General features: G+C 40.8%; 2 protein-coding genes across 6 annotated transcripts in view; one reads left to right on the top strand and one right to left on the bottom strand.

The window, feature by feature from the left end:
* The window catches only part of MCFD2 (multiple coagulation factor deficiency 2, ER cargo receptor complex subunit), a 56,933-nt gene that overhangs the window by 37,063 nt on the left and 6,462 nt on the right, over positions 1–13,408 (top strand). The window lies entirely within an intron of this gene.
* TTC7A (tetratricopeptide repeat domain 7A) overlaps positions 1–13,408 on the bottom strand; it is a 183,307-nt gene that overhangs the window by 169,082 nt on the left and 817 nt on the right. For all 5 annotated transcript variants that reach the window (XM_069800322.1, XM_069800326.1, XM_069800323.1 and 2 more), the window contains exons 2-3: positions 11,102–11,265; positions 9,284–9,452 (exon numbers count right to left, since the gene is read on the bottom strand). In XM_069800322.1, coding sequence (XP_069656423.1) covers positions 9,284–9,452; positions 11,102–11,265 — 333 coding nt within the window. The remainder of the gene's footprint in view (positions 1–9,283; positions 9,453–11,101; positions 11,266–13,408) is intronic.

Below are 13,408 nucleotides of genomic sequence, written 5' to 3'. Positions count from 1 at the left end.
AAAAGCAAAGAAATTTTTTCTTCCACTGCAGTTCTACTTAGTCACAGCAGCAGCTGAAAATACTGATGAAAGTAACCTCACTGAGTAGCTGCTAGTAGAAGAAACAGTAGTTAAGGAATAGGAGACTACTGCAAGCCAATATATCATATCAAAAGCAACATATAGGTTAACACAGCTGCATACTGCCAAGTGTCAATCATACTCATGAAGCCCATTATCACCCAAGAGCAACATATTTGTACGAAAAAAGTGTAAGCAAAGTTTTAGATAATTTTTCCCTCAACTGTCACCCAAGCCTATGCTTTTCTCTTCTTAACTTTGTGCCCAGTATAATCCTGGCTCTTCAGGATCAACAAACTTTCCTAAAGACTACAAGGAATGCTGGTGGTGTCTTTAGGAAAGTCTTATCTGCCCTCCTAAACACTACAAGGAATTCAAGCACCTCAACCAGCGTTGTTGCTTCCAAGGTAGGAAGTTCCAGACAGTAGTGAATTGGGACCCCAGGGAAGTCAGCAAACTTTAAAATAACAACCCTCCTGGTTTAAACAGGATGATTAGAGTAAAGAAGATTTAAACTCTCAAGAAAAGCCTACAGGAAGCATGCCATAATGTCAACAGTGCCTAAACAACATCATAATCGACACTGAAACTAATGGGGAGAGGTAGGGAAAGAATTCAGGCTCTTAGGATTTTCCCGGCCCCTTACAACCTACTGCCCATTTCTGCTAAATGGGTACACTAAAGCACGTTGCCTCCATGTCAGTCAGTAGTAGCAAAGCAGGCAGGATGAAAACTCAGCTTTTTATGGGAGAGTCGGTTGTGCTGGGAGGAGGGGAGGAAGAGCTGAGTTCCCTCTTTTTTTACCACTAGCAGATCTGGATATTTTCCTTGTAGTCATGAGGCTACTGAACAGTAATACAGAAATGGATCATCTTTATCTTGGCATGTGCAATTACAGCATGCTTTTACCTTCCCCCATTAGTGCCCAGAGAGGACATAAAGAACATTACTTATTTGAACATGGAAAAAATGCCATCAACTTTCCATTAATCCATTTCCTACACTTGTCTCAGTTGACAGGACAAGGTATGTCCATACATAGTAAGATCCACACACACTATCTCTAGGTATTAAATCAAAGTTTTTCTTAGAGAACTTCAAGAACTCTTAAAAATCAGCCTGTAGAAAACATCCCAAACATAAGAGTATGCATAACCACAGGGAGGGTTTTTTTGCATCCAAGAGGCAGAATAGCATTCCTAACACTCGTCTGCAAAAAGGATAACACACCTTGCAAAATGTTATGCCCTCTGAAATGAGGAGCAGTCTCAGAAAACGCACATGTAGCCTGCTAACAGATTTGTAAAACATGACCTGAATTAAAAGTTCTTCCTGCAAAAAAAAGTTAGAAGTGTAAATTCTTTTTCAAAAGATTACAAAAGAAATTACGACCCTGCAAAGCTACATAATGTTTCCAAACTCAGTTTATCTGTACTTGGAATTGTTCAACCTACTGGCACTCAGAATCATTCCACACAGTCTGTATTCCAGTACACTCAACCGTTTTGGTATTGACATCTCACTTACCAACAACTAAGTGGACAAAAATCTCATCCCCGAGAAGCTAACTGGAAACTCTGCTTTCAAAAGGACTCTATTTAAAAGTAAGGCTGTCTAAGTTAAGCCCATAACACACAATAACTCATTAACATTATTTGAATGGAATATATCCTTGCACTATGGGATCAGTAGCATTCTGTAAAAAAAATTGAACTGGAGAAGTTAGTGGCTTAGGAACTGAAATAAGAGTTTGATGAAGTACTGAAATGAGTCTTTAAAATAGAGGTGCTCTCTTCCAGGGAGAAAAAAAACCCAACAAAAACCCAAGAAAAACCCCACCTTTCTTTCTCCCTTTCAGTTCTCTCCACTAATTTAGTTCAATGATTAGCTTTTCAAAGCTGATGAACCAATAAAGCTTTGACTAAATAAAACCAAACAGGAAAGCTTATTTTTCCCATTTTAATCTACAAATTAAAAAAAATACACACATGACAAGAAATTTACCAGTCTCAACACCTACCAGAAACATTGAGTTAAAACACTGTAGCAAATGAAATTCATTTGTTTAACTTAAAAGATTTTCTTAATCAAATTCTTTAAAGAGAGGAGGGAAAAGTAGATTTTTGCAATAAAGCTATCTTTAACTGTACATTTTATTCTAATTTCCAAACAAATGCAGCTGAATACAAATCTCACCTAGGAAATTAATCATTCTGTAGAAAACCGTATCAGAAAATGAATGACACACAAGCAAATGTCAAAATTAAAGACTCCATTGAAGTGTGTGAACAAGTGGGTGATAATCCTCTGATTAGCTAGAATGAACAATTTTAATACCAGACTTATGTTTGCTGAATGCAAGCCTACATGTTTTAAGAGTTCTGCAAATCAACAAAATAAAAAATTAATTAAGCAGCACAAGCACAAAGGAAGTTTAAAATACATTATTCAAGTTTTGAGGCTTCAGTTGGTCAATCATGACTACAACCAAACAGGTAGTTTTCAAACCAGCCAAGTAAAAGGTCAGGTTTTCTGTTTATTATCTCTGTGGGATATCACCATTTTCCTTTTAGGACACCACCATAACCTCCAAACAACCACTTCCAGCATTACAAACCCATGACAAAGATTTCACATGGGGAGAAAGCAGAACAATATACTTCCAAGCAATACTGACCACATTATCATTAAAGTTTTACAAGATACAACCATAAGAGAGGAACAGGAAAACATGTAAGCTCAGCAATTTGTCCTAAAAATTAACAGAACCCAACCCAAACCAAAACCCCCTAAAAACCCACAATGAGCTGGACTGAACCCAGAACTCTGGATGCACACTCCAGGCTGTTTATCAAGGTCAGGAAAAACCCTCGCATGGTGGATTCAGGGTTTGGCTTTCAGCAACAGCATTCACAGCTCTTAGGAGGGCTCTAAAGACCAGTGGCTCAATCCAGCAGAGTTTGTCTCATGATCTTACATTTTTTCAGAAGTGTCACGCTACAGATCTTAAACAACTTTAATGACTTAAATGGGCTCAAGAACAAAATAAAAATTGCTCCAAGCCACTGAACTAACAGAGTGTCATTTCCTTGTATGTGTCACTTATGGTTGGACTTGTTATATCAAAACACAGACTATGATCACCTTATTGTCTTCCACATGGATTTTTCTAGACCTAAAAAGGCCGACCTTACAATGCAGCCTTTTGATACAATGGATCCCTTTTCTAAAGTGTTAAAAAAAAAATTTTTAGAAACAAATTTACAAGGGATTCATTTCACCCATCTTTAGACACCCACGAACAAGTTAGTCCACAACCTCCTCTCACAGTTGCCAAAGAGGAGACTGTATTGTACAATACCATGCACTTCATCTGTGTCATACACCATTTGAAGAGGTGATTAATCACCCCAGAACTGCCAAATTCTGACTGTATAGAGAGTTCAGACTGGAGCTGCACAAATTAAACCCATCCTGAGCTCAATATGGCCAATAATAACAAAAAAATTACTGCAGGATGAACTGGGAGAAAAGGATAAAAAAAGAGGCAGTGGGACTATTAAAGCTTTAACTCACTAGAAAACCAGCTAGATACCATTTGCAATCCTATGTCATTGCTGCACAGATGTAGATAGCTACCTATCTCCAGACTACCCCACTCCAGGTGAAAGTAGTACAGTGCCTGGCCTGACAGCTGATCTGGTGAACACAGGGAGCTCCTCTGCACAGGGCTGCCTCACCTTGCAGCAGCTCTGATGCTACGCATCCTGACTGCAAGCCAAAAACCCTCACATTCATTACAAAGATAGGACCCACACGCCACATCAGCCCTGCCTGAGCTTTCACCACTCAGGCTGGCAACAGCCTCCCTCAACGCGGCTCTCAGCATGCTCTCACGCAGCGCAGGAAAAAAGGCTGTGCAACAAACATTGCAACAACATAGGAGCCTTCCTACAAAGTCGGAATTTAGGTATGCTGAAACCCTGACTAAAACTATATTGTGCTTTGCAAAGGTTAGGTTGTGACCTACCCTACTACCAGGAATATTTATCCACTGGTAGCAGAGGTCTCTGCAGGGTTTCTGCAGCAAGCACAGACAGAGGGAAAACAATGGGCTCTGGCAGTTACAAATGTTGTTCCAAAGTCTTTTTTACTTGCTTGTTTCAAATGGACAACACCAGGTAACAAAGCCACAACATGTCCCAAGTGAATCAGAAGCAAAATAAGAGCTAGTTTGCTTACTCAGTACTGTTTTATGCAACAGACAGAACTGCTTGCATCATTGTGAACTAAGCAGAGGTTTTAAGGAGGAATTAACTTTACAGAGGATGGGCAGGAAGGATACAAGTACAGACCAACCACCTATTAACTAACCATTGAGGTTAGTCATAGTGAAAAATCAAACTGTTATCAGAGCTCTACTCACAGTGTCCACATAACTTCTCTCCTCACAATGCAGGGATTTAGAAACAGGACAAGCAGAAGCAGCCAGTTGAGAATCATAGAATCATTTAGGTTGGAAAAGACCTTCAAGATCATCAAGTCCAACCATCATCCATGCCCACTAAACATGTTCTGGAGTACCCCATCTACTCATTTTTTGAATACCTCCAGGGATAGTGACTCAACCACCTCCCTGGGCAGCCTATTCCAATGTCTGACAACCCTCTCAGTAAAGAAATTTTTCCGAATATCTAACCTAAATCTCCCTTGCCACAACTTGAGGCCATTTCCTCTTGTCCTATCTGCAGCCACCTGACAGAAGAGACCAGCACCCACCTCACTACAACCCCCTTTCAGGTAGTTGTAGAGAGCGATAAGGTCTCCCCTCAGCCTCCTCTTTTCTAGACTAAACAGCCCCAGCTCCCTCAGCTGCTCCTCATAAGACTTGTGCTCCAGGCCCCTCACCAACTTGGTTGCCCTCCTCTGAACACGCTCCAGCACCTCAATGTCTTTCCTGTAGTGAGGGGCCCAAAACTGAACACAGTACTCAAGGTGCGGCCTCACCAGTGCCGAGTACAGGGGAACAACCGCCTCCCTGCTCCTGCTGGCCACACTATTTCTGATGCAGGCCAGGATGCCGTTGGCCCCCTTGGCCACCTGGGCACGCTGCTGGCTCATATTCAGCCGGCTGTCAACCAGCACCCCAGGTCTTTCGCTGCTTGGCAGCTTCCCAGCCACTCTTCCACAAGCCTGTAATGCTGCATGGGGTTGTTGTGACCGAAGCGCAGGACCCGGCACTTGGCCTCATTGAACTTCATACACTTGGCCTCAGCCCATCAATCCAGCCTGTCCAGATCTCTCTGTAGAGCCTTCCTACCCTCAAGCAGATCGACCCTGCCTCCCAACTTGGTGTCATCTGCAAACTTGCTGAGGGTGCACTCGATCCCCTCATCCAGATCACTGATAAAGATATTAAACAGAACTGGCCCCAATACTGAGCCCTGGGGAACACCACTTGTGACCTGCCACCAACTGGATTTCACCCCATTCACCACAACCCTCTGGGCTCATCCATCCATCCAGTTTTTCACCCAGCGAAAAGTACACTTGTCCAAGCCATGAGGCGCCAGCTTCTCAAGGAGTATGCCATGAGAGACAGTGTCAAAGGCCTTGCTGAAGTCAAGGTAAGATAACATCCACAGCCGTTCCCTCATCCACTAGGTGGGTCACCTGGTCATAGAAGGAGATCAGGTTGGTCAAGCAGTACCTGCCTTTCGCAAACCCATGCTGACTGGGCCTGATCCCCTGCTTGTCCTGCATATGTCATGTGAGTGCTCTCAAGACAAACTGTTCCATAATCTTCCCTGGTACCAAGGGCAGACTGACAGGCCTGTAGTTCCTCGGATCCTCCCTCTGACCCTTCTTGTAAATGGGCATCACATTGGCAAGCCTCCAGTCCTCTGGGACCTCCCCTGTTGACCAGGATTGCTGATAGACGATGGAAAATGGAAGAGTCATGCCCTCTCTGCCATTTCTCCTTTTACTTGTCAACTGCTCAAGTCCCTGCATTTATAAAGAACGTCAATGTTTACTGCTTGATACTCACCTTGGGTGGAAGTCTACTGAGCAAGGTAAGCAAGAAACTTTTTCCCTGTTCAACTTCTGCAGTCCAATCACAAGGGTGCAAATCCATATTGCTTCTTAGCATAACATGAACCTACTACATGCTATGGACCTTCAGAGGAAGACCCCAGAGATTTAGCTCAATGTCCAACCTTCAGTGTTGTGGAGCTCAAAAGGTGCTCTAAAAAAAGCAAACTCAGTTTTGCTGGTTCACATTTCATTTCTACCACTGATTTCACCTATGCAGCTCCTCCCAGTGTATCCCAGATCTTTCTCATTACATTTTTATTTGTTTCCAACTGTAAAAGGTTAAGTGTGAGTGCCTTCAATTCGACTCTTCTTTCTTCCATGACCTTTCCAGCATAATCCTGAGTGCTTGAGAACCTATACTGCCATTCTGCATATAGGCACAACCCAGCAGTACTACCTACACAAAACCAAAGTGGTTTCAAGTTCATAGTAAATGAGACAAAAGTTCTGGTGTTAACTAATGCTGGGTGAACAGGGATATTCTATTAAACCAACAGCTTCCTCCCATTACTGAAAATGTGAATAAGAAATTAAGCGGGGAACCTAAGTTCTGCCTTGAAATAAAGACAGGACTGTGGCTTTTCTGGATTGCTGCTTAAATGATCCTTGCAAAAATTTTACTACCAGTGGTCCTGGTTTTGGCTGGGATAGAGTTAATTTTCTTTCTCATAGCTAGCATAGTGTTGTGTTTTGGATTTAGTACAGAATAATGTTGATAACACACTGATGTTTTCAGTTGTTGCTAAGTAGTGTTTAGACTAAGTCAAGGATTTTTCAGCTTCTCATGCCCAGCCAGCAAGAAGGCTGGAGGGGCACAAGAAGTTGGGAGGGGACACAGCCAGGACAGCTGACCCAAACTGGCCAAAGGGATATTCCATACCATGTGATGTCATGCCCAGTATATAAACTGGGGGGAGTTGGCTGGGAGGGGTGGATTGCTGTTGAGGAACTGACTGGGGATTGGTTGGCAAATGGTAAGCAATTGCATTGTGCATCACTTGTTTTGTATATTCCAATTCTTTTATTATTATTATTGACTTTTTTTATTAATATTATTATTTCCTTCCTTTTCTGTCCTATTAAACTGTCTTTATCTCAGCCCGTGAGTTTTACTTTTTTTTTTTTTTTTCCCCAATTCTCTCCCCCATTCCACTGCAGGGCAGGGAGTGAGTGAGTGGCTGCATGGTGCTTAGTTGCTGGCTGGGGTTAAACCATGACACCAGCGATGTTCAAGTGCATCTTTAAAGAAGGTTTCAGCTTGCATAAGCAGCCAGTAGTTCAACCAAATGCAATAATATGGTATGGATCAACAGAATTTCTGCAGACATACCAAATGAAAACGGGGAATAAGAAAAATCTTTAGCATAAAGTATAAATGAATTTTAAATAATTCAACTCCATGCTGTTATTTGCCCTGCAGAGTTAGCCTGGACAGACATGGTTTGAAATTAAATTTTAAATCCACACCACTATTGCCATAGTTACCTGTACAAACTTCTAACATTTAAGGGCTTATTTCTCTAAGACTGAGAAGTTGAGCACATGCCATGGGGGAACAGTGATCATAGCAGTGAGTGCCCTCTCCAAACTCAGCTGGACAAGCTCCACTCTGCTGGACTTATCTGTGTCAGAAACTTTAGTAGAACACCAAGTGACTTACTGTACCCTTGATAATCTTGGCTAATCTGAAAATAATCATCATGGAGGACATAAAACTGTGGAACAGTAATACACAGAGGTTGCTCTGCAATGGCAGGGGCTCCTTACAGTTTACACACAAACACAGGGGCAACGCAATATTTACATTCCATGCTAAACCACATGGAAAAAAGAATTACAGCCTGATCTTCTGAGGCAAACACCTCCACTCCCAATACCTTCATATTCAAGTGAGGCAATGAATATCATAGAAGAGGCCTTACAGGAACAGTGTTATTCGATCAGTGCTAATGCATACCTTATCATTACACTCACACCTCACCAAGTGCCTTATCCAGTTCCCAGTGAGGACAGTGCATGTCCTTCAGACTCTGGAGTGCACCAATAGTTGCTCTCAAATACACTGCTATGAATGCACTGGCAGTTACTCACTCCTCTGCACTGTGCAAGTGTTAGCATGAGTTACAAGTAAGTTAGTCCTGCTCCACAAAAGCTCATTATTGAAGCAGATTCAACCAGTGCCACAGAAAACAAAATCAAAACAAGCAAAGCAGCACAAACAGGTTTTCAAAAAAGCTGAATGACTGTGTGACATCATAAAACACCCAAATTATTATCAGTAATACTAGCAGCCCAGTCAAACAGTAATTTGGGTTGATTTGGTTTCACTCTGTTACATACCAGTTGAAGGTATCTGATCATCAGAGTTCTCATTCACCTAATTAGCTGGTGGACATGCTGAAAAGAGTAGAAAGCAGTAGATAGGTAGCAGTACTTGAGCAACATTTATAAAGGAACTGAAAGCAAATGAAGTAGAAGATTACTGATTTTTACCCGCCCCCAAGTCAAAAACTGACTAGGGTCTTCCTTTCCCCCACTCAAAAAGGAAATGCAATTTCACTACACGTAGAGGCAGTTTTTATTAGGATCTCTCAAACAGTGCAATGTCCGTAGAATTACAAGGGGGAGGAGAGATTCCTGTTTGTACATAAGGTCTGATACTGTGACATGCATTGCAAAAATAGACTACCTGCTTTGAAAGCACATATTCTGTTAGTCCAGAGTTAAAAACTTGGAAACATCATCCTTGCTTAATTCACCGAAATCATTAAAATTTACAAGTAGATGAACTCTTTCTAAGAGAAAACACAGGCCCCAATTCAGCCAAGTACTTGATTTAGATTTTCCCAAAATGGATAATGCAAGTTCAAGTGTGTTGCTGACTTACAGCCAACACTTACCACAAGATTTCCAATTTCAAGCTTTTCTTTAAAAGCCAGCCAAGCTTAAAAACCATGGACTAAGACTCCATAATGTCTTTAAGTTTAAACTACACACACCATACCCACTTGGATTTTCTAAAGCACACAACATTGCCCTAACTCTGCTCCAATCAACTCACTTGGAGAAAACCTTCAACTTCAACCTAAACAAAGCATACTTCAAATATACATATGTGGTCCTTTACCTTTAATAACAAAGGCTTCAGTTACCAAACGCAGCATGTACAGAGGTTCATCTTTTGTTGAGAGGTCATCAATTCCTGCTCTTGCATACATGCTGATGGCATCTCTGTAGGATCCCTCCACATAATGAAGCTTTCCTAGGATCAGCATAGCTTCTGTCATGTACTTAGGCTGAAATGGAGCGGGGAGAGGAATAAAGTGTTTACATGGTAAAATACCAGACAGCAAGAATGAGGTACTTCAAAACAAATTAAGCAGATACATAATGCTTTCCTCTCAATGCTGCTAGCTCCACAGGCCAGAGTAGGAAGGATTTAAGTGTCTAGACCTCTTAGGGCTATGCTCATGAGAGCAGCAGGCAACAAAGGTCGGGCAACTACTCTGGAGTTCAGTTTGGAAACACACAGCTTAAAAGCCACCTCAGCTGACCTACTCTATTGATTCACCAGCCACAGATAGCAGAGAAAAGTCTGGCATTGTCAAAACTACCTACATGCACACCAAGAAAATCCCCTGCTTTTAAGCTACGCAGAAAGCATCACTTTTTAGTCAAGTGCTCCCCTCTCCTCTGTACATTTAATTAAAGAGCGGGAAAGTTCCCAAAATTTAAGTTATCAAAGAATTTTCAGGCAACAGTAGAAAACCAGAAAGCATGCCTGCTATTTCCAAGATTTGTTTCATTTCTTAAGGATTGAAAACATGCATACAAATCTGTGTAACAAAAAAATCTCAGTAAAATACAACTGTTCAGACCCTTTTTATGCTTTGGAAAGCATGAAAAGGTTCCTAAGCCTTCATATTCATTTTTGTTTTCATACATGCAGTCAACACAAGGTCAATGCTGCATGAGTAGCCAAGTCACCATGAACAAAGAAATAGTAATGGCAATTCATGCAGCCAAACTTAACACCAAGACCTGGAAGAATTCAGTGGTTCTGGCTGTTACTGGGGCTAAACTATAAAGAAAGAGGGTTGGATGGACTCCCCTTTCTTCCCCCCTCCTTTTTACTTTTTAAATAAGCTGACTTTCAAGAAGTTAAGAGCAAGGAAATCCCCCAGAAAAGCCACTGCACACTTGCTCCCTGGAAATTAACATGAAAAAAGTGTAACATACACTTCCAAGCTAACTAGCCTGTAAGTTTCAGCACCAAAAGTAATACAAGTCTAGAACAGGCTGTTGTAATTCTTCATCTTTTTAAAGCAAGTTATGCAACTGTGTGTCCAAGGACACCAACACAGCAGCAGCCATCGAGGCAGAGTCTTAAAACACTCCTAAGCTCTGCAGCTGAGTTGACAGGCAGCTACCAACCACACACCCAGACCACAAAATAAAATAAAAGCATAACTTCGCATAACTTCTCTGGCAGAGACTGAAAGCAATGGAAGGCTATAATCCTGGACTCACACCACAACCATAAGTGCCTGACAGCAGCTTGCGGCACATTTTACCTCTGATCTGGAACTGACCAGGTGTACACAATTCCCTCAGACCAGGAGCAGTAGGTCACTCTGCTGTGCTAGCCTGATAGCACTGTTATGTGGCCATGCCTCACCACCCCAGAGAATTCCTAAATATTTATCCTGCTTCTTTCTAATAAAAAAATAAACAGAATATATATTTGTAGTACGTAATTTGTTTGCATGTGAAAAAGCAAGTCTCCCAACAGAAGATGCTGCAAGGAGATATTGAATTACTAGTCCATTAGTAATACCTACAATACAGGGACATGAACAGGCAACACCAACACCGTGTATCAGACTAATAATCATATGAAAGAATCATCCAGTTGGTAGGCATTATGACCACAGAGCCCACTTACTCGTAGCTTTCCTCTGCTTAAGATATTGGTCAGATACTGTTTAGCTTCACTCAGTTTTGGCTCATTCTTCTCTGTCAGTGGAATGGAGTCCTTCAGTTTGGCAAACTTTTCCTTCAAACATTCTTCCAGCAGAGCCTCTGCAAGCAGCATACTCCCGTAGTCCTCTGAAAGCACATACCAACCAACAAGAAACATCACTTAATGCCATACTGCTGATAAATAACATTACAAAAACAAAACAACATACCTTTGAGACACAGAAACAGTAACTCAGAAAAAAGTTACATTAACTTCTAGGTATTGGAAACAGTATGTTTCCTATGAAAAACTGAAACATTTCCTTTTAACTTGAAGATTTTCCCTAATGAATCCTTTAATTTTGACAGCACAGTTCATTCTTGTGTTGTCACTAATATAACAGTTAAGAATTTTCATTACAAAACTTACTTTCAAAAGTATAAGACCAATCTTGGCAAATGTTTAAGTGCATGCTTTAGATTTACAAATGTGCAAGCAAGAAATACATGCTTTGGACTACACATAAGCTATGAATTTCACTGCAGAACAGTAACCACATCAGAAATTTTTAAGATTTTGCTGAAAATTCACAGAAAAAAGTAAAAATAGAGAATTTAGACACATTCTAGACATCTTTTACTAAAGACACAGAAGGCTTGATCCAATGACATAACTAACATGCCACATAAAATTATTTTTACATTAAAATCCATTCCTGTTCACAGTTCCACAGAAGCAAAACTCAAACATAGGTAGTAGCACTGGATACAGCATGACGGATCATGCAATGTTGCAATCATGTGCTGGAAAAAAAAAAAATTCACCTGGAATTCCTGCATGATGGGTCCAGTTCTACAGTTCATTTATTCATAAAAGTAGTACCTCAGCTGACTAGTGGGTCAAGCAGGGTAAGAAAGTCTTCATAAATCAAAGAGCCAAGCCCTACGTTTCATATATATTTCACATTTCAAAGTTTGAAATTCTACAATGCAGGAAACACAATAGTGTATATATTTCTTTATTTTCAGTCCATGGGACAACTTATGCCTACTTACTACCTGTACATTACATACAGCATTAATAATCAACTTGTGGGGGTTTTTTTTGGTTTAGATTTTTTTTTTGTTGTGGCTTAAGAGTTCAGCTGCATATTGAATTACAACCATAGATCCTCCTGTGCAATTGCAGGTCTACAACTAACTTGCATAAACAAAGTATAGGTACATAAAAAGGGAAGTATATATGTTCAAGTATATTTCCCCCCTCAGCCTTGCATGCAATCATTTCTATATAACACTGAAGAGCTTTCAGGCAATCACTAATCTCTCAACCAAACTTAAGGAATTACACAAGACCATATATAATTAACAAATAAATGCACACAATCTCTCAAAGCAAATACCACCATTAAAAAAATCCCATCCAGACACACAACTGTAGCTAGTCACTCGCTGGAAGAAAAGTTCTGTAGCAATAACAAAGCATTCATAACTCTCATAACTAGCAAGTTATGATGACATAGCAGCAAATTAAAAAATGTTTTTACAGCAATCATACTGTTATGCCTCTTAATTACAAGGGAACAAACTAATACGAACTCTTCAACTATTAATACCCCCAAACTGCATGATGATCTCTGCACCTGGGAAGCGCTGCTGAAACCTGACAAAAGTTCAAAGGTTGGCCATGTGGTTCTCAACACAGTATTCAATCTGCATCATGCACACACTTGGAAAGCCTCATAAATAAACATGTATTGAGCTACCAACATCTTCCCCCACCATGCTTTCCCACTCTGAAGTTTATTGCACCCCAGTAAGCTTCAATTAACTCTAAGGCCACATCCTAGAAACACTCCTCTAAAGAAATGTGTTTATTCATAGAAATAGCTCCTCTGACTTCAGCAGCAGAACCTCTTGTACCAGTGCGGTGCCTAGGATCAGGTCCTCTTCACAACTTACTGTTGTTGACTACAGACACAGAATTTTATATTTCTAAGTTAGGCTGCCTCACTTCTCACAAGTCATTTCATTTAAAAAGAAGCAAAGTACTGTGTTGTAACAGGAAAAAAAGAATACATTTACTATTTATGAAAGCTGTCTTACATGTGAAAGGATACTTGGATGAGCCCAAGCCTTTAAATAAAGCAGTCCCCTTCAGCAATGGGAGGGAGATGATAGAAGGGCATCCAGAACAGGGTAGGGACAGGGCAAGAGGGAATCAGCATCACACATATTGAGAAGTTGAAGAGAGATATTTCCAAACACGGGAGATTTCGGTCGGTAGCCT

This window comes from Haliaeetus albicilla, chromosome 13, assembly GCF_947461875.1.
Source record: "Haliaeetus albicilla chromosome 13, bHalAlb1.1, whole genome shotgun sequence".
Lineage (NCBI taxonomy): Eukaryota > Metazoa > Chordata > Aves > Accipitriformes > Accipitridae > Haliaeetus > Haliaeetus albicilla.
Note: the sequence above shows the minus strand (reverse complement) of the source record. Positions and strands in the feature narration are given on the sequence as shown.